General features: G+C 37.3%; 1 protein-coding gene across 1 annotated transcript in view; it reads left to right on the top strand.

Annotated features, from left to right (window-relative positions):
• The window catches only part of LOC140172490 (complement C3-like), a 118,132-nt gene that overhangs the window by 89,976 nt on the left and 10,783 nt on the right, over positions 1-17,373 (top strand). The window contains exons 26-35 of the mRNA XM_072195660.1: positions 2,338-2,412; positions 2,709-2,880; positions 7,947-8,119; positions 9,242-9,400; positions 10,138-10,197; positions 12,416-12,570; positions 14,186-14,273; positions 14,565-14,636; positions 15,976-16,081; positions 17,068-17,157. Coding sequence (XP_072051761.1) covers positions 2,338-2,412; positions 2,709-2,880; positions 7,947-8,119; positions 9,242-9,400; positions 10,138-10,197; positions 12,416-12,570; positions 14,186-14,273; positions 14,565-14,636; positions 15,976-16,081; positions 17,068-17,157 — 1,150 coding nt within the window. The remainder of the gene's footprint in view (positions 1-2,337; positions 2,413-2,708; positions 2,881-7,946; positions 8,120-9,241; positions 9,401-10,137; positions 10,198-12,415; positions 12,571-14,185; positions 14,274-14,564; positions 14,637-15,975; positions 16,082-17,067; positions 17,158-17,373) is intronic.

Here is a 17,373-nt window from a genome sequence, read left to right on the forward strand (position 1 = left end):
CAACATATATCTAAACCATTTAAGGTTTGTAAATTGGGATCCCAAAAAAATGGCATGTGCAAAGGGGGTGCAAATATTTTGGGCAGGCCGGGATGGGATAAGCATATCTCTTACAGTTTCACACCTCCCCGCGGGCTCCGCATAATTATTGCACAGCCCCAAAACAATACTAGGCATGCAAGGTGGGACTAGCAAATTATGTACTTACAAGAAAATAATATAGAACTAAAATTCTGGTTAAGCATGTTAAGTATAGGCCTACAATGATAAAGTATTGGTCAAAACCCAGGGGCTTGAATTTGATACATAGGACTTGGACTCGGACTCGGACATCAGAAATTGGCAAGGACTCGGACTTGGACTCGGACACCAAGGACTCGGACTCGGATGACGAGGACTCGACTACAACACTGTTGTATTTCTTTGGCGACCTTACTGTGCATTTTTTGCTTTGTATTTGAAGTTTTTGAGTGTCTTATGTGGTAAGAGTTTCTATGTAAAGTGCTTTGATCAGGTTACAGGTTGTATACAGCACACAAAATTATCCAAGCACTTAAAACAAAAGCCATTTCTTATGCGGCCCATACACATTCAATCTTATTGATCAATATCAAAAACCATAGATATAATGGATACAAAATTTACCATTGAACATGCACAATGGTGGAATTTGTATCCGCTCCTGCATCTAGGGTCCCCAATATTGATCAATATTTTGATCGTGTATGGGCCGCATTAAAAACACTAACACTCAATTACAAAATTAAAGCCTTTATGTACATTCTTTTTAAATTTTTAGATTTTTCTTTTTTTTCTTCCAAAATGATAATATGCAATCATTATGAAAGTTCCCAATACATTTGGACACAAAAAACATTGGAAATTTGCAAAGAAACAAGATCATAAACTTCACCTCAATCACTCGAAATATCTCGTACTTTTTTGGAATACGGCGGCGAAAAGCGGCCTCAGAGTTAGTCTCCTCAAGCAGTTAGTTTGGTTATGCTCCTCCACATATGTGGAGGAGCATAACCAAACTAACTTCAGAGGAGATTAAGATTTATGATCGTTCCGACATATTATCATAATCTGAAAAATTATGATAATATGTCGGACCAACTGAAAATCATCCCTTTTTACTACAAATAGGGCGAATTTGACAGTTTGCTCATAGATGGAAGTTGGAACATGTGTAAGTATTACAAATATGCCAAAAAATCGGTTTTGAAAAAAATAAAGGTATATTCTGAAAAAAGGTCGTACATTAAGGCTTTAAGTGGTTGGTAGATGGAAAATTTTGTTCTGAGCAATTTAATTCCTCATTCGGCACAATACAACTTCATATAGCAATTTGAATAAAAAGAGCTTTTCAAAAGTGACACTAATTTACATTGACTTTTCCCTCGAAGCAGATATTGAACACAGTGGAGCGAGCTGTCAAGCTGGAATGAATCCTTAAGAACAGGCAGCGGAAATTGCCTTGAAGGAGGAATATCCAAATTTAATTGTCACTGAAAATATTCTTTACCCTGAATGAATATATTTGTTTTATATAACTCATAATTATATAAATTCCTTTTCTTTTATAGTTCATCAGGAAAACAAAATAAAAGTATCTAAACTATATTTATTTTAGAAGCATGCACTCACACTTATTGGTAAGTCAAGGTGGTCACTGTGCACTCTTATATATAGACCACTTGACATCACTGTTTATCACCATAGGCGAGGGACTCACCTATCGATACGCTTGAATGAGCCGATACACTGTTCAATGGCTTTCTTGTACTATATGTAATGTGGCCTGCGATTTAAAATGCACATGCCCTTAGCAAACTACGATGCGTACGCACACTGCAGGGCAAAGAACAATGGAAATTGCTTCGCGCGCATACTGCCAGGCAATGACGTCACATGCCAAGTTGTCTTATCAATAGTAATTGGCCAATCAAAATGACAAAAATCTTTGTAGAGTTATATAAATCGAGAAGGGAAAAAAATACCATCCAAAATTAAATGTTCTAGGAGTGACTGCATGCTTGGAGTGACTGTATATACTCCCTTCACCCAATGGAATTTGAGGATCCGGAGCTGCACAGATAATTGGTAGATGTTACAATAGTGCGGATATGTTTGTGCCATGTTTGGCTGCAACTGGCCTGGTTGATGTGGTCTCATTGTGATGATTCACCATGGCAGTGACATTACAGCACTTTGAATCCTCCGAGATCAGGAAAAAGGCACTATATAAATCCAAAATTTATTTATTTATTATTTATAATATGACCATTTAAAAATACTTATTAATAATGTCTTAATATCTATATTAATTAACAGGGATTCGTGGTTGAACCTATTCCACTGACGGCTTACGTGCTCATAACATTTTCTGAATGTGACTGTGTAACTTTGGTAGGTATGATGCTATATGTTGTCCATATGTCAAAAAAGAAATCCAACATTTAGTAAATTCACAGTTTCTTGAGGGAAATAGTTGAACATAAAATTTAATAACAAACAGTGGATCAGATTGTCTGTAGAAAAATTTTGAAGATTGGTGTTGATTTTAAATGGAATAGCCCAATTAATTATGTTCAATAAGCCAGCTACATTGTACAAGTAGGTGGTGTTAGCCATCTGTAGCATAACATTATTGGCCATGAATTAATTAATGTTTCTTCTTCTCTTCCTTTTCTGCTCTTCCACAGGATACATCTGAAGCTATGAGGGATGCCACCACATTTTTGGAAAGCAAGTTGCCAGAGATAGCTCAGAATTCACACACCTTGGCAATTGTGACCTATGCATTGGCCCTTGTTAACAGTTCTATGGCGATTGAAGCTAATACACAACTCAGAACACTTGCTCATAATAATACCGGTAAGATCATGCATTTCAAGTCGATATTTCTTTTGAGAGGGCTTGGTACATGTAGCACCAGTGGCAGGGGGATTCCCCAGACTTGGGCTCCCCCTTACCTCACTCCATTTTTATTTTATTTTTATTTGGGGGCCAAATGTTTGACATATTTTGTGAATGTATGCCCCTCCTCCTTTTTAGTCCCACGTTGACAGAATATTTACTAGTGAGAGATTTAAAAAGAATTTGCCAGTGATCATTTGCATGTTCAGTCCAACATTCCATTAATCCATTGATATTTGGTAACTCAGCCCTTGATATTTTGTATAATATATTAGCAACTAGAGTGTATTTGCCTTTCTCAAGGCAGTGACATCAGTACTTTGTTGCAGTTACTTTGCACATTTGCAGATGCAGCCCATTCGATTGCATGTGTAAACACCCCAGTTCTTTTGAGTCAATGGACAGTTGCACACAATTTAATACTGCGCCCCCTGGAGGATGATGTCAATCACTACCTCGAAGAAGCCAAATGGATTTTAGTGGGCCTTAAGTTTCTCTAGTGCATATACATATTAAGTATATCAGTGCACATATCGAGGGATAAGTGGTAGGAGGCACTATGTGCAAAGCTGCCCTATACTCATTTGATAATTTCTGCATTAAGTCTTATTGTATCTACAAATATGGCACTTGGTTTTCCCTAAATCTGCCCTAAAACTCCTAATTGGTACACCTTTACAACAATTCTTATTTGTGAAATTGTTTGTTTTATTGTGACTATGAGCTATTTATTTCTGCTAACCCTTGTTTGGGAAATTATAATCCTGAAATGACTTTAAACTTAAACTTTGAAATAAGCTCTGCACATGCAGTCCAGTAGCGTAGCCAGCGGGGGGGCAGAGTGCCCCCCTGACAAAAAAATGAAAGAAAAAGTGCCCCTCTGACAAAAAATGAAAAAGAAAATCAGGAGGGCAAAGGAAAAGAAAAAGGGCAAGGAGCCCCCCTTTCGAGCAAAAAATTCAGGGCCAAAATAGTGTAAAATACAAAATTTTTTCGTGATACGCAGCACATTGTAACAATAAAGCCCTTTTTAGCGGATAATGGGCTAAAATAGTATAAAATACCATTTTTTCCCGCTACGCGCGCACATCGTCCCCATAAGGCCCTTTTTCGGGAAGCTCGAAGACATACAGTCTCTGTGTATTGTATGACGCAACTGCAATTTTTTTCGTCTGTGCCCCCAAAATTTTATTTTGCCCCCCCTGACCAAGAAAGCTGGCTATGCCCCTGATGCAATCCTACTAAAGTTTTTGTCAGAGAAGAACGGCACTTGTTTACGTTTTGAAAGCGTGCAGAGTGTAAACACAGAAGTGGGGTTCTGATTGGCTGAATCATTTGTCTGACAATCATAGCAACAGACCGATGATCTGATTGGCCGATTGTTCGTCAAATCGTTGGTTGCTCATTAACAGGGCGCTCGCATCAATCTGAGCAAGGGACTGCCGTTTTTTGGCTCCAAGCTTGCTTGACGGAGCCATCGTGATCGCACTAAGTGGACGCTGTATTTTGCTTCATTTTTCGCCACTTCCGATGGTGCTTTTTATGCTAAGGTTATTTCTGTGTGCGTAATGTGCTTTTAAAATTGAGTTCTAACTTTCTAAAAGTTATTTTCCAATCGATTCCACTCCATATTGGGTTGAAATGAGGTGCGGAAAGTAGTTATTTTATGAAAGAAAAGTCCGAAATCGTCATGAGAAACGAGCTATATCAATCGCTTTGCTTGGTTCTCTGTGTGTGCTAGAGATTATTTTGGTCTGTATAATTTAAGTTGTGAGAAGATGACGGAAATAGACGGAATGCACTATTTTTCTTTGGCAAGTCAAGTGCACCTGTTCATCACGCTCTTTGTAGATTTAATTGTTCGAAACAGTCAATTAAACCATATTGTGGACATGATTCTGAGGAAAAATTATATTTTCAATGGGATTTACCCCTCTTTGCAAAATTAACAATTTTTCGTATTTTTCCATACTTCCCTGGTCTAAATAAATGATGTTCCACTTCGCCCAACAATTTTATACTTCAGAATATCAAAGATTAATATGTTTTCTCCTGAAAAACAACATAGTTTTTTTAGGCCAGGACTTCTTAAGAAATTCAAGAACACTGTTTATTTGATCGATGTTACATCGACTGTGCCGACCAATCTCGCCATTGTTGACTGTTTATTTGGTTTCACCACACAGAGGTCATGACCTTACGCCGCATTGATTGATCATGTTGATTCTGATTGGACGGTCCCAAGGTCATCACAGTTATGAATGAATAACTCATAAGGGGGGGGGTGGCAGAAATAGAAAAGTTGAAATAAATGTACATAATTATTGAATTCAAATGTGACTGAAATTAGTGGTTTAAGAAATCATTGATCATGTTGATTGAAAGTTGCCAAGTTTAATGTTTTACTCTAGGCTGTGCAATATTAATCATGAGCTAAGTTTTTGAGAGAAATCAAAAGGAATGTCAAGCAATCAATGACAGCCGGGGGGACTGGGGAGGTGAAATCACTTTTAAAAAATATTCCCCAATCAGAAAAAGTTACAAAAAAAGCAATAAGTAACAACTGTCGTATGGGCATGAAACTGGGGTGGGTACAGTCAACATTTGGAGTCAAATTTTTGGAAGATCAATTCGGGGTCACCAGGGGTCATCTGAGGTCAAATTAGTAAAAACTATCGTATGGGTATGAAACTTGATGGGTACAATCAACATTTATAGCCAATTTTTGTGAAGGTCATTTCGGGGTCACCAAAGGTCATCTGAGGTCAAGTTAGTAAAAACTGTCGGATGGACATGAAACTTGGTGGATACCGGCAACATTTAGAGTCAAATATTTGGAAGATCATTTCGGGGTCACCAGGGGTCATCTGAGGTCAAATTAATAAAAACTGTTGGATGGGCATGAAACTTTGTAGCTACACTCAACATTTGGGGTCAAATTTTTGGGAAGGTCATTTCGGGGTCACCAGGGGTCATTTGAGGTCAAATTAGTAAAACTGTCGTATGGGCATGAAACTTGGTGGGTGCAGTCAACATTTAGAGCCAAATTTTTGGAAGGTCATTTCGGGGTCACCAGGGGTCATTTGAGGTCAAATTAGTAAAAACTGTCGTATGGGCATGAAACTTGGTGGGTGCAGTCAACATTTAGAGCCAAATTTTGGGAAGGTCATTTCATGGTCACCTGAGGTCATCCAGGGGTCATTTGAGGTCAAATTAGTAAAAACTGTTATATGTGCTTGAAACTTGTTAAGTACAGTCAACATTTAGAGTCAAATTTTTGGAAGGTCATTTCAGGGTCACCATGGGTCATCCGAGGTCAAATTAGTAACAATTGTCGTATGGGCATGAAACTTGGTGGGTAAAGTCAACATTTGGAGTAAAATTTGTGGAAGGTCATTTCGGGTCACCAGGGGTCATCTGAGGTCAAATTAGTAACAACTTTTGAACGGGCATGAAACTTTGTGAATACAGTCAACGTTTAGAGTCACATTTTTGGAAGGTCATTTTGGGGTCATCCGGGGTCACCCAGGGGTCATCTGAGGTCAAATTAGTAAAAAAACTGTCGTATGGGCATGAAACATGGTGGGTACAGTCAACATTTATAGCCAAATTTTGGGAAGGTCATTTCGGGGTCACCAGAGGTCATCTGAGGTCAAATTAGTAAAAACTGTCGGATAGGCTTAAAACGTGGTGATACCGTCAATATTTGGATTCAAATTTTGGAAGGTCATTTTGGGGTCACCAGGGGTCATCTGAGGTTAAATTAGTAACAACTGTCATATGGGCATGAAACTTGGGTGGGTACAGTCAACATTTGGAGTCAAATTATTAAAAGGTCATTTTGGAGTCATCTGAGGTCTAGTTTGTAAAAACTGTCATATGGGTACAGTCAACATTTTGAGTCAAATTTTTTGGAAGGTCATTTTGGGGTCACCAGGGGTCATTTGAGGTCAAATTAGTAACAACTGTCGGATGGGCATGAAACTTGGTGGGTACAGTCAACATTTGGAATCAAATTTTTGGAAGGTCATTTTAGGGTCACTAGGGGTCATTTGAGGTCAAATTAGTAAAAACTGTCGGATGAGCATGAAACTTGGTGGGTACAGTCAACATTTGTAGTTAAATTTTTTGGAGGTCATTTTGGGGTCACCAGGGGTCATCTGAGGTCCACTTAGTAAAAACTGTCGGATGGGCATGAAACTTGGCAGGTACAGTCGCCATTTAGAGCCCAATTTCGGGAAGGTCATTTCAGGGTCACCTGAGGTTATCCAGGGTCATTTAAAGTCAAATTAGTAAAAACTGTTATATGGGCATGAAACATGGTAGGTACAGTCAACATTTAGAGCCAAATTTTTGGAAGGGTCACCATGGGTCATCTGAGGTCAATTTAGTAACAGCTGTCATATGGGCATGAAACTTTGTGGGTACAGTCAACATCTGGAGTCAAATTTGTGGAAGGTCATTTCGGGTCACCAGGGGTCATCTGAGGTCAAATTAGTAAAAACTTTTGGACAGGCATGAAACTTGGTGGATGCAGTCAACATTTGCAGTCACATTTTTGGAAGGTCATTTTGGGGTCACCAGGGGTTATCTGAGGTCAAATGAGTAAAAACTGTTGGATAGACATGAAACCTGGTGGGTACAGTCACTATTTAGAGCCAAAGTTTACGAAGGCCATTTCAGGGTCACCTGGGGTCAACTGAGATCAAATTAGTATAAACAGACAACACTATTCTTGACATTGGCCTATGTATTTTGATACATTTTGATCAGTTTCGGTCCATTTGGACCCATTTCTATCCAATTCCACCCGATTCGATTCATGTCATATGCTCTGCAAATGAGATAGCTACCAACCAACCGGATGTACCCATTGAATGTGATCTGTCACATTGCACAATTGACTCCAAGAACAATTACTTTCACTGTCACGAAAAGCGCAGAGCCACAGCGCCATTGGTGCTCTTGTCTCTGAAACCCAGTGCAAAGCTATGTTTATCAATATCTTGTTTTATTTTTCTTAGGTCAAGGAACCAAATACTTTGGAGCACAAGAAGACAGTGTAGCTCTGAAAGTTGAAACAACTGCCTATGCCCTGCTAGCTCAGATAATACTGGGGGAGATTTCATACAGTTACCCCATAGTGCAGTGGCTCATGCTGCAACGAAACCAAATTGGAATGTGGTATTCCACTCAGGTATGTATCTGTGACCTAAACTATACTATAATCAAATTAAGTATTTCTTGGCCAAACTGGAACACTGAACGCTAGTGGCTCCGCGATAAACACACACAAATATAGCGCGGTACAGAAGAAGGTATACACACGCCTTACACTGCATACACGCTTAGTACACTACATGGATGCAACACGCATGTTCCGGTCCAGTTTGGCCAAGAAATAATTGATTTGATTATATAGGATCAGCTTGTAATAGGCAAGACTTATTCGGTTTATGTTGCTGTCGTGTCAATGAAGTCAGAACTTGTACCAGTGTAAATGTAAGTAGCAAAGTGCAGGTAGCCTAGGTGCTGCACCCAGTGGTGTGCATGCCATTTTATATCAATTGAGTCCAGCATAACTATAATATATTGACCATATATGCTTGAAATATTGATTTTCAGATAAAGCCAAACAAAGGAAATAATTGTCTATTGTTTTGGAAACACTTCAACTGTTCATATCTTTGGAACTAAATGTTCAATTTCAATGGGGTTTTCTGCAAAATGTAGCTTTACAAATGAATGATGCAATCATATAGAAAACTGAAAATTAAATATGCCTGACTTCAGACTGATTTTGCTTGATTACACCACATATTTGCCCATGTCTCAAATCATGAAAAATGGATATATGTGACGTGTCATGTCAAAAGGAGACACTTTTTTTTGGGCAGGATCGTAAATGGAGAAATAACCAAATATCTGTCCGGGGGCGATTTTTCACAATTTGGGTTTGTTGCGAATTTGTGATGTTATTAATGTTTAAAATATTGTCTGATAGTTTCAGACCGAATATAACTAGCATCTTGTATTTTTTGAAACATATTTCAAGGTAATTCCTACTCTCAACATTGTCAATAATATTTTTAATGGCCGATATCTCAATTTCCAATTTTATAATACCATAACTTAACTTAACTCAATATCTTCGCTTAGGAATGTCCGATTTCATTGGGGAAAACGGCGTTGTGGAGCAAAATATCTCTACATTTTGGATATGTAAAAACCTCAAAATTGATAACCTGCCCAAAAGTGTCTCCTTTTGACATGACATGTCAAATATATCGGTTTTTGCATCGAAACTTTTTGTATATAGGACACAATGGTAGCTTTACAGGCATTATCCGAATATGCACAGCGAACTAACGTTGAAGACTTCGATATGACTTGTGACATTACTGCATCAGCAGATGAAAAGTTCAGTGAATCATGGCAGGTGCTACCTGAAAATTCTTTGATCTTACAGGCTACGCAGGTAAGGAGCTTGAAATTGACAACTTACCATTATAGTTCATTGTAAAATAGAGGAATTACATGTAGAGTGGGTCACTTGAAAAAAAAGTGATTGAAAATATTCGTGTTATAACTTATTCCTGATCATTTTTTGTGCATGCTTCTAACATATTTTGACATAGAATCACTATGTCTTCTCAAACGACACAATTAAATGAAGTTTAATACGGCATAGATTCCGTAACCATAATGCAACTTTGCACTGCACATAATTATAACCTTTTTCTTGAATTGCAAAATGTCATCAATGTTAAAAGCTTTAAAAAGCGATTTAAGACATATTTAGTGAATCAGACAAAATTGTATGTACCTGTACATGTTTCTTCAGAGCAGTTTGTGTTTTATTCATTTCCTCCATGTCATTGTACTTGTGTGTTTTTGTTTTTTCATTTATCTTTATATAATTTTATTTTGTTTGTTGTTTGATGTTGATGACATGGAAATAAAGATATCTACTTTTATATTAGATTGCTTATTATGCTAATTAAACACATTTACGTTGAAAATCTTCTTATTTTACGTGGATTTTTTTACATAGAGGGGATAATATTTTGGATTGTATGCAAGTTTGAAGAAAATTCATATCCTAAACCAATAGTCTGCTCATGCCCTCAATTCTATTAATGAACCCCAAATTGGTACTGCAGACCTGTAAGGTAATTATATATCAATTGTATTTGTTGACTTACATGTATGCAGGCACCAGTTGAGGGGCTGTTGGTGTTCAACACTCAAGGAGTTGGAGTTGCAACATTGTCTGTAAGTGATGTTTACATTCAGCATGGTAAATAATTTGATCTCTCTGTGATCAAAAGTACCTACTGATGTATAACCTCTTGTTCAAAACCCTATACAAGACCATGATTAGACTCCACCTGAAATATGCTAATTGTGTATGGAGTGCATTTCTGAAAGGTGACATTGATAAGTCCAGCACAGAGCAAGTAAGTTGATTCCCGAGCTCAGAGACCAGCCATATGAAACACATCTAGCTAGAAAGGCAAGTATTCCGCATCATGAGTGGCTTGACAGATGTCCAACCCATAACATATTTGAAATGGACACGAGGAGGGTAGGACCGAGGGGGCACAAAGTGAGGAACAAAGAAATGGTTTCACCCAAAGGGTCGTTAACGTTTGGAATAGATTGCCAGTGAACGTAGTGCATGCCAAGTCTACTAATAGGCATGTCCACTAAAAATTGAAGTACTTTTAAATTGATTCAGACCTAACTTATTGGCTGGGAATTGATGAAAGAAACATTTTGGCGTTTAAATAATCTTAATCGGACGTTTCATTCCAGAGATATGGCCTTTTGAGTGTTACGGTTTTATATCTAGGGCTGCTAGAACATGTTAAAAAGTTAAAGTCCAAAAAGGATTACTAACAGAAAGTGCAATTTTAAGGTACTTTTTCTTAATGTATTTATTAACTAGCGTTATCTGGAACATTATATTTGCTTATAACAACATGAAAATAAGATCATCCTGAAAATTTAATCGATTTTGTTGACATACAACAAAAAATATAAGACCTCAAAACCCATGGTTTGTTTGGTGAAACCGCAAGCATGATCATAGATGGCGGCCATGGAAAATATCTACATAGAGGAGATGAACAATAAGTGCATTATTTCAAATGAATGGCGGTAGTCTTAAACATTGTTCAATCTTTTACGGTCAGCACATTTTATCTTCAAAAATTATTATATTTCATCATGGCATAAGTTTGGTAATATTAATCACTACCAATTTTGAGAAATTTGCTCCAACTCAAAGGTTATCTTTAATACATTGAGCAATACACTGTGTGTGCATGGAAGCCATGATGGATAGCATATGAAATGGACATGGTAGTGAGAAGTGCATGATTTGAGATGGGCCATGGTAGGCTTAAACATTCTTAAATTTCTTAACATCCTGTACATTTTGTCTTCAAAAATAGTTACATTTTATGACTATGTAAGTTTGCTTGTCTGATTCACTCCAAATTCGAAAATAATTGCGTTTGAACACCTGATGCACGGCATGGTGTCACTTCAACCTGTTGTAGTTCTCATCTCATTAAATTTTTCATTAAAAAAAGTTGATCTCTGCATGGAGGAATTAAGGTCCTCTCTATTTACTGACCAATCAGGAAAAAGTTTGGTTAATGTTTTCCGGTGGAATCAGGAATTTCTTGAAACACCCTGATATAGGCCTACATTTGGATCAAAAACAAGTATGTACGCCATTTAACAGGCCTGGGATTTCTTGTATCGATCAGTTTCTCCATAGACAATACGTGTGTGAGTGCACGCACACAGTAAATGAAAAATCGTTCTAGTGGAAACTGTATGGACAGTGGGCATCCCTACTACTAACTGCTTTAAAAATGGCATCGAATCCTTCCTAGAGAACTACATTGACAAATATGAGTACAGGGGGAGCATGCACGTACCACCCTGGCACAAATTACTTGCAGTACACATTAAATCTCTCTTTTGTAGTCAAGTATTGATGAAATTAGATGGGCGTAATAAGGCTTTACATCCTTCCAAAAGAGTGCCCGAGACGACAGGTAAACAGGTACTGGCATAAATGCATCATTAAGCCTAGAAGTTGTATTCTTTTATGCAATTGAATAAATACCATAACTAGGATGTAGGTTAAAAAAACCAATAAAAAATACTTTTGGAATATTGAACTTATTGTTCCAAAAAATCTACCTGTGGCTAGCAGCATGCATAATTCTTGTTTCTGTAAAAAATTTCATTTATGTTACAGTCAAAATGTATTCCTTGATAAAAAATTGTATAAAATAAGCAGTGGTGTATAAACTAGACTTTTTCAGTTGAGGAGGCAGCCAGGGGGGTGGTAACCTACCACAAGGGAGGGGGCCAAATGGGGGTAGAAATACAGATCCTCCATTGCCCCCCTTCATGGTTACACTCATTGAAAATGATCGAACTATTAAGTAAAGTTTCTTATCTCAAACAGATAAACCTTCGTTATCACAAAGCCGGTGGCAATCAGAGTCTGTGTCCATTTGAAGTAAGCGTCACACCTACTGACAAAGATCCTGCACCCCTGTCGCCAGGAGTACCTGCACCTGAGAGAAATATGAGGAGACTCAGCATGGAAGTATGTGCAAGGTAAGCTGTCATTATGTAATTATTGCATTAATATTTTATACTATTCCTGTGATCCAGTTATTTTTAAACTTAGCTAGCTATCATAATATAATCTGCTACTTAATAATTTAAATATGCTGATTCTGTTTGCAATATACCAATTACAAAATTATAGACAAAAATGACATTGCTCAAGTAATAAAAGTTGTAATTCACATTATGATAATATTCATTAAACCTGTTAGAAAAATGTTACAGACTTTGAAACTCAGTGGTCATAAGTTCCTGTTCCTGTAAAGGTACATGAAGGGGGAGTATAAACCATTTAAGCAGGTGTAAGTTGCAGCATGTTTTACTGTATTTGCCTCACCCTAACTTGGTGTAATGGGGAGCTGCAATGAGATGGTCACAGGATTTGTGTGCTGGGATTATGTAGTTGCACTATGATATATATAGAGTCTGAAGTTTTCCGTTTTACAGAAAACGGATAAAAATCACTGAATTGGAGGTACAACACGGAAAATGACATTTTTGTATGTGACAGGGCGAGTTAGCGCAGCGGTAGTTCCCTCGCTTTTCACCACTGAGGTCCCGGGTTCAAGCCCTGGCGCGGCCCAAGGACTCATGTGCACTTGGTTTATCCCAATTCCATGCTTGCTCTCGCAGGTTTTCTCCGGGATCTCTGGTTTCCTCCTGCTTCAAAAAAATCGGTGATTAGTTGTTTGGTTATCAAAAACTTCCTTCACCCAATGGAATTTGGGGAGCTGCACAGATAATTGGTGGATGTTACAATCTAAGTGCGGATAGGTCTGCATCTGAGGTTCAGCTGCAACTGGCCTAGATGATACGATCTGATTGTGATGATTCACCATGGCAGCGAAATTACAGCGCTTTGAATCCTTCAAGATCTAGCTGGAAAATGGCGTTATATAAATCCGAAATTTATTATTTATTTATTTAAAAGATAAGATAAATAAGATATTATCGTGAGAATATTCCAATTGGAGCATATTGATCGTGATATATTGAACACTTTATTGTAACATTCAATAAGATAAGATAAATAAGATGTTAAAAACAATCTTGAGTTGTGTGAGTCAATTTTTATGATAAAAAATACTGTTTAATAATACCGAAATAAAGGTATATTACCAAGGCATGAGCCCCTATATTCATCAAAAAATCGTAACTGTCGTGCTATTATCGTGAGAATATTCCAATCGGAGCATATTGATCGCGATATTGAACACTTCATTGTGACATTAATATCATTCATAATCATTGTTTATACATTTTAAGCTTTATTCATAAAACATGGATTTACAAATTTTACAACACGGATTACAACACGGAAAATGGATTTTAGAAAACGGTAAACTTCAGACTCTATGCTATATTGATAACCTGGCAGTAAATTGGGCCATTCAAGTTCAAAACCATATATCCCTATATATAACTATATATAGAAGACATGTAGATTTAAAACAGAGTTACCCATTCAGGTAACCCAATTTGAAATTCACACTCCATGTGTGACAGATTTAAGGTCATGTGTTCCATATGGGGTGTTATGGATTTCAGCTGGGTGCAGGTTTTACTTTTAACCACCTTGCAACTTTTGTTACAATATGTTCAGATATACAGGTGAAGGAAAAACAAATATGGCTATCATTGACGTGACTCTCCTCTCAGGGTTTAAACCTATTACAAAGACTTTGAAACAGGTGAGAGAAATAGTAATTTTCTTTTTAATCGGACATGCAAAATGTCACAATTTGGACATCATGTCGAAATTGCTCCATTGGGACATATGTAAATATTACAAACATAGCAGAAAAACCAGGTTTTCAATATGAAGCAATTTCATATTATAAGATTGTATGTTATTATGGATATATCAAGCTCAATGAGATCAGTGCATGATATTCTGACCTAGTAGCTTTCAACAATATTTTTTTCTCATTCAAATCAACGATATGATATTGTTATGCATTTTGTGTTTATATTATAATCAGGCAGTTGAGGACACACCACTTATTCAACTTTTTGAAGTTACAGATCGCAATGTTATCTTCTATGCTGATGAGGTAAGCACACCCATAATTGAAAGAGGTACAGCTTTTAATTGCCCTTACCTGTTTTTCACAGTTTGTAAAAAGTTAATAACTTCCACCCCCTGACAGGCCCAGGGAAACCCCTCAGAGCAACTTTGATATAAACACAGCCAAAATAAAAAGTCTCCACTAGTTCCATCCCCATTTAATCAGAGTCTGATGAGTTTATGGCAAAATAATTCATATAATAATTTTCTATACACTTTCCGTCGAAGGTTGATACCAAATTTGATATAAAAAGTTGAATCATCGTGAGCATAGGAACCATTGTTTGGAAATTCATGCAATTTTAAAAAATGACATAGGGAATTGTATCACGTAGCGGAGCTAGCGTGAGTGCCTAGAATTACGTCACTTGAATAGGCCGGCAGGTTAAAGGTTTACCCATGCATATCAAAATGCAAATCAAATACCCCGATCTTTCAATTGTGCGCAGGCAAGTGTACAATGATTCCTGTACGGGTTGCTTCGGGCCACATAATAAGCCGATACCATACATTGGCTTTTGCGTGGTCAATTCGCATTTTGTCATTTTTAAAATTGCACGAATTTCCAAACAACGGCTTCTATGCTCACGAGGATTAAACTTTTGATATCAAATTTGGTATCAACCTTTGAAGGAAAGTGTATAGAAAATTATTATATAAATTATTTTGCCATAAACTCATCAGACTCTGATTAAATGGGGATGAAACTAGTGGAGACTTTTTTAATTTGGCTGAGTTTACTTACTCATAACAATTCCAGTTCAGACCAGGTCAGCCATTCATACTAAAGTCCATTAACATGTCACCTTTTTCGGTTAAAATTTCATTGAATCAATACTTTGTTAGGGGTACATGATGATACACATTTTGACTAGCATTTGAAACCATTAAATTTAGCAAAAACAGTTAAAATGAATTACCGTATTTCGTCGAATAAACGCCCCCGGGGGCGTAACATTTTCCCAAGGGGGGGGCGTTTATTAGAGGTCATTTTTAGCACGAAAATTCCCGTTAAAATCATTAGGTAAGCTTAAAAGTCACGCTAAAATGACGAACTATGACCTTTTGGCACTGACTTTTGGTTCACTTCCGGGTTCGGATGCCTGATTTTCGCCATTTATTGCTGCTATTATCGACCATGTGAGCAACTTGGTAAGCTTACTACACAAGATAGCATGGAAATATCGGAATTTTTGAAACATCTTAGTAGAAAAAAGTGGTGGGGCGTTTATTTGAGGGGGGGCGACTATTTGACGAAATACGGTATGTATTTTAATCTTTAAATTCCACGATTATTAAAACATGTTTGGTGGATCTGGTTTCAGATCCCTGGTGTGGATGCACTTTGTGTAACATTTGAAGCGCAACAGGAAAATGAGGTTGGTAATCTACAACCTGTACCAGTGCAAGTATATGACTACTATCAACCTGGTAAGTAATGGTTTAAACCTAGTCAACTTCGGACTACTCCCTATTCCTTTACTCCTATTCCTACCTATAGATGACAAGCTGTTAGACACATTTTTAGGCTTTTTGTGATTTCATGAGGTATGTGACAGATCATGGATGTCCACAGGTGATTGTGTGTCATTTTTAGATCATTTGGTAGAAATCATTGGTGCATATGAAAAGGTAATCTTTCACAAGCTGCATCGTACTATTGCTTTTAGGATGTTGGTGACTGTTAAGTCAATTTCTTGTCTAATATTAAGTACATAAGTAGCATATCCCACAATTTATAAGTACCTTTGCTGATCATGATGTGTTACAGAACTTTTAGGCAAAGAAAAAAATCTGTTCTATATGCCTGACCCATATTTTGCATCATGCAGATATTTTATTAGCTCTATGATATAAATACAGAATGTTTAAAATATGTTTGCCAACAGATTTTTTTCAGCTTTTGGTGAGGGTCATTTAACCTCTACCAGATTTTTTTTTTATAATCCAGATCAACTTATATATTTGGCAAGTCTGTCCGCCATTAGAACAGGGTGTTTTTTTATCGCCCAGGCAACATTTCTTTGATATTAGTAAATGCTAATATACCTATCAATTCTCCTTTGTGCCTTTGTTATAAATTAAACTTTGTTATCACTATCACAAATAAGTGTTCATTGTTGTCATACAAAGGGAATTAATGTGAAAGGGGCTATCACTGTTAATAAAAGACTAAAATCAGTCACTCGAATGAAAGTAGGGAATGAGTAGGGAAGGGGAGATTTTGTGCACAAGTGTGGGTCAATCAGTAGCCATTTTACACCAAATAACTTCTCCTTCTTGGCAGAGAATTTTACAACCATACAATAATTACCAATATACCCCCAATCTAATCTGATCAAAATGTTGTGCTATACTTACCAAATAAGAATTTTTGCATTAAAATGTCTTCCAACTTGTATTCCCCTTTTGTTCAGAGAGAAAATGCATCGAGTTCTACCATCCAGATCGTAACAGCCCTCTGTTAGAGACTATTTGTGAAGGATTTGCATGCCAGTGTGCAGCAGGTGAGGTTTTTTTTTAATACCAGGTTGCTTCAGCTTACTTACATGAAGCACAGCTTTATAATTTCAGTAATCCTAGAAGCGCCACTCCATGAGAGCAGAATGCCTAAGGGGTGTGGTCCACTCTTTGGGCAACATCTGATTGGGGGTCCAGTGGGCAGTGCCCTTGGAATCTCATGGATTTGAGGGGTAACCCACCAGATGGGCTTTTTTTAATTT

The sequence above is a fragment of the Amphiura filiformis genome, chromosome 1 (assembly GCF_039555335.1).
Source record: "Amphiura filiformis chromosome 1, Afil_fr2py, whole genome shotgun sequence".
Taxonomy (NCBI): Eukaryota; Metazoa; Echinodermata; class Ophiuroidea; order Amphilepidida; family Amphiuridae; genus Amphiura; species Amphiura filiformis.